The sequence below is a fragment of the Musca autumnalis genome, unplaced genomic scaffold (genome assembly GCF_047663935.1).
Source record: "Musca autumnalis isolate F117 unplaced genomic scaffold, ASM4766393v1 scaffold_3, whole genome shotgun sequence".
Lineage (NCBI taxonomy): Eukaryota > Metazoa > Arthropoda > Insecta > Diptera > Muscidae > Musca > Musca autumnalis.
In genome coordinates, this window is record NW_027411866.1 from 127568328 (window position 1) to 127573065 (window position 4738).

The following is a 4738-nucleotide window of genomic DNA, read 5'->3' on the forward strand; positions in this document are numbered from 1 at the left end:
GCTCTGGCCTTAGTTGCATCCAGTATTACTGCGTTAGGACTTATGTTGTTGCTTGTTTGCTTAAGAACATCTTCCAGCGTGTCTCCAACTTCGTCGTTTTCGGAATACGAGACACACATGCATTGTTCAGTGTTTCCTAGTGCCACGAACACGACAATCGCCCTCTTCTACTACATCAACGAGTCTGTTGCTCAGGCGAAGGATGCCAAGAGACAAGGCAAACACGACTGGGTATAGTCCAAATAAGATTCGGACGATGCAGCCGCCTCATCTTGGAGCAAGTATATATGCAAAGGATCCAAATAGCAACATATGGCCTGTTCCCGTACTTTATAAAGTGGTAAAAGTCGTTAAATTTGTAAAAGTCGTAAACGATTTTCATATAAATTTTGTGTACGGGAACGCAAAATGTGTAAAAGTGGTAAAAGTTGTAAAAACTTTTTAGTTCTGGAACAGAGCTATAAATATACTCACATACATACACATATTCCCCATAAATTTTAAATTGTCAATTTTAGTATTATTTTACATTTTAAAATTTTATTTGTTTATTCTTTCATTGATACAAGCTAAAAATTAACTAGAACCTAAAAATGAAGACACAAATGAAAAGAAAATCTCTTTTTTTTAAATAATAAAATTTCTTAAAAATTAATGAAAATTATGATATTGACATACATACATAAACATGTATGTTGTGCTTAGTTTATACAACTTAAAATCAACTAAAAATTCCTTTTTTGGAAATTTAAGTATTAACGAAATATCTTAATTATAAAAATGAAACATTTTGTAGTATTTTCCATTATTACTTCAATAAAATATTAGTAATGTAATTTATTCGTTACGTTTTTTGCATTTTATTTCTTTAAATTAACAACAATTAACAATTATCCATAAGGAGTAAAAAATATTGCAGTGTTTTGCTTTGCTCGTTCTTGATTTTTTCTTTCATTGTTTTCATTCCCATTCCCAATATTACATTTGATTGTGAAACCTTGAAAAGAATCGCAGGACCATTGAAGGGGTCAGAGTATTTGTTTTACAAAAAAAATGGTAACAATTTAAAATTGTTAAATTGTTGTTTTTAGAATTGCAATTTGTTGTTAATTATTTTTATATAGTATTTAAATTAAAAATTAATTATATGGCCATTGTTTTTGGTTATTACCTAAGAGTTTGAAGAATGTACTGAAATTGTTAATATTAATACATTGGGAAGAGGGACGAATGCTGGGTATTTTTGAGGTCAAGAAACACACAAATAGGTAATGGATGTAACAATGTGTATGGAAGGCCACTTGAAGGTCTTCGTTCTATAAGGAAGAATTCGACAGAAGTGCTTTAAAAGGTCTTTGATTTGCATCGTAGGCTTCAAGTAGATTTAAAAAAAATTACGGGGGACCTCTCAAATGGTTTGTATCTTTATAGAACACTGTCAACAAAAGGCCTTCTATCTGCAAACTAGTCTTCTCCAAGAAAAACATCTTCTAACGGCACAGGAGACCTAAAAATTACCTTCGATCCATATAGAAAGCATCTAAATGATTTTCTATCTGCATATAACATCTCTAAGAGGTACCTATAGTAGGCAACCAAGAACAATTTAAAAGATTTTCGCGGTTTGGGGCTCTAGAATCTTCTTTTCTAAGAGATCTCAGAGAGACCTTCGATTCTTACAGAAGACCTTAAAAAGGCCCCTATATGGATAGATCCCAAACGTTTGTATGGAAAATATCTAAAACATCAACTAAATTACCATCGATCCACATGAATCCTAAAAATTACCATCGATCCACATGAAGAACTTCAACATTATTATCTTATATCTGCACAGAACGTCTGTAAGAGGTACCAAAGAAAATTTAAAAGGTCTCTATTATGTTTAAAAACAAAAATTCCTACTTTTTTAAAATCTTCCAAAACAAATGTTTTGACCTTCACTAACACGATTCGAATTGTTTTCTTTTTTTAAATGTTTGATTAATTTTTGATTTAAATCAAACAAAATTCGGAAAAAATTTCCTTTACCGACCCTTTCGAAGAAAAAATACAACAATTTCCTTTAAATCGCAAGTTTTCTTAAGTAGCCGGTGATTTAAGACTTTCTCCTATGGACAGAAGCGAATTAAGGCTCGATAAGTATGCATTTCCCCAACAAAATACAAAATACATCGCTGGAATCGGCATGAAAAGCACTATCTGTGGTAATTTTTTCATAATTTTCTGCGGTGGGTCGGTAAAGAAAAGATATGTCCAAAATTCTACAGTAATAGGAGTTTGATAGTAATTCGAACAAAATTTAATTCGGATCATCTTAGAGAAACTGGTCATTAAATAGCATTCTATATAGCAAGTTCTCAACCTCTACCTTTTACAAAAATGCATCCTTCCATCAGTTTTCCTCATTTTTATGTTCAGTACATTCTTCTTCCTTATACGTATATAGGAACTCTTTTTAGATGTTATTTTAAAAATCAATGTAAATTTGGTTCTAATACAGTTGATGTACTACTAGCTGCTGCTGCTGGTGTGGCTGACTTTTGTTCTTCGGCTTTTTGATCCCCTTGTTGCTGTTGTTCCTGCTGCTGTTGTTGCTGCTGTAATTTAAGCCTTTTCTTGGCCTGTATATCAGCTAACGTCTGTTCAATAGAACGAACATCTTTTTTATTCTTACTCGGTACAAAGCCATATGAGGCATTTGTTTCAGTCTTCCGTGCAGCCTCCAATGCTGCCTCTTGACCAATAAGATGAGCATATTTATCTTTATAATTAAATGTGGGTTTAATTTCGGTTTCTTTGGAGGTATTTTTACCATTGGGACTGCTGTTGTTATTGTTGCTCGAATTATTACTTTGGGCGGAAGAACTCGATGATGATGAATTCTGTTGTACGGAAGCACGGGCCAGTCTTTTTTGTTCCTCCAACTCCTTTTGTTTTTGCCTACGTTCAGCATATTCTTTGGCCACCTCTTCATTCCAACCATCACCATTGCGTCGTGCTGATATTTCGTCTTCTGTTGGAGCATTTTCTTTTTTGTACACCACCGAATAGCGATCAACATCTTCACAGCCAAAACTCATGCATATAAAACCACCATATTCTGCAACTTCATGGATTATGGAACGATGTACCTTATCCAGTGGTTGAAATTCAATGTGTGGACGATCATCTTTGGCAAATCTACCCACTCGTTCCTCAACATATTTTCTAAATCGCAATAACTCTTCTTTTTGTTTGTTTTTTATGCGTTCGGCCATTTCTTTTTGACGTTTGATTAATTTCTTTTGTTCTTCATTTGCCGTGGGTGGCTTATCCATGGCGTTTAATATGGATCCTAGTAAATCCATTGCAGTTTTTTGCTCCGATTATGAGAGACAGTCAAAAGAAAAAAAATTATGTTTGTTGTTTGTGATGTGATTCTGTTATGAGAGCTCTATGTTCTATTTCTTTTTATAGATTATTATGAGATGAGTATTGCCTTGCCACTGTTGGATTTGATGGCAGCTATCCACAAACCACAAATATGTAGTCTCTAAATTGTTATATATTATTTTGCACCATAAATATTATAAAATATTAACAGATTAAATGAAAAAAGAACCGATTTAAACAGATCAATGGTTAGAATTATGTATTAGGGATACGTACGTTGATTTCCATCGGTTAATCGACTATTAGCAGACTACAGAGTAGTGTGATTTGACAATTATATCTCTTCGCCTGGTTTTGCAGAGAAACGTCGCAGTTCAAAGTGATAATAGGCCTGTGCGATTACTTCGCAAGTAATATGTTGCGGGTTCTGAACGCCCATCTATCAAAATTTATTACAATCATGGTTTAATAAGAAAGGTTAGCCAAAGCTTTATGTCTATTTAATTTTTTTCATTCGAGTATGCCTAAAACTTCAAAACAATATAAACAAACTGTGTATGTGTGTGTGGTGTTTGAATAATATGCCAAACAATTTTAAAAACAATCGAATTCAATGATTTTTAAAATTGTTTTTAGACCATTTGTATGGAAGAAATTGTTGAGATTTGCATGGAAACAATCAGTTTATCATATTCACAACTCGATTATGTGGAGAAAACTTAACGCTTCATTCATTTTTCGCGTTTTTTATAAAATGCTCAAAATATGCATTGTAAACAAACCCACTTGTTGCTTTTATTTTGAAGTTTTAGGAATTCAAGAAAAACAAGGGTTCTATAGATTTTTTTCATTTAAATCTACCTCTTTACTTATACCATGATTACAATGATGTCCCAGCGATAAAATATTTTTTTTTATTTTTTCATTTGTTAGTACTACACACAGTTAATACGTTCTATAGATAATTTTAGAATAATTTTCGAAATAAAGTTGTAAAGTTCTATAGTGTCGTATATGTTTGTTGCCTAATTCAATTTACAACAGCTTGTTTTGAAAATTCAAGTTCGACCAGCTGCGCATATGCATCTACTTAGAGTATTGTAATATGTTTCAAATCAACAAAAAATAAGTGTAAACACCAGGTCGTATTTCAGGATTTCGTGAAATCCAGTGGTTTTTGGAGCGCAAAGTGTAAACTTGGCATTACATTAATACAAAATAAGCTTTTAGCTTCGTTCCCGTACTTTTTAATAGTAAAACTCGTAAAAGAGAGAACTGCAAAAAATTTGTTTTCACACACAAGTTTTTTGAAATAGTTCGGGAACGGAAAAATGGAAAATACGTCAAAAAACTGGAACAAATG

The 4738-nt window shown here is 32.6% G+C and overlaps 1 protein-coding gene across 1 annotated transcript; it reads right to left on the reverse strand.

Moving 5' to 3' along the window:
• Window positions 1-520: 520 nt before the first annotated feature.
• On the reverse strand, window positions 521-3687 carry LOC141397704 (sperm-associated antigen 7). The gene has a single exon (XM_073974340.1). It carries the CDS (start codon window positions 3348-3350, stop codon window positions 2478-2480), a length of 873 nt encoding a protein of 290 aa, XP_073830441.1. The 5' UTR covers window positions 3351-3687; the 3' UTR covers window positions 521-2477.
• Between the last annotated feature and the right edge of the window lie 1051 nt (window positions 3688-4738).

Bases quoted from the DNA above. Each gene is read 5' to 3' on its own strand.
- LOC141397704 (XM_073974340.1), bottom strand. From the start codon at position 3,350: ATGGATTTACTAGGATCCATATTAAACGCCATGGATAAGCCACCCACG.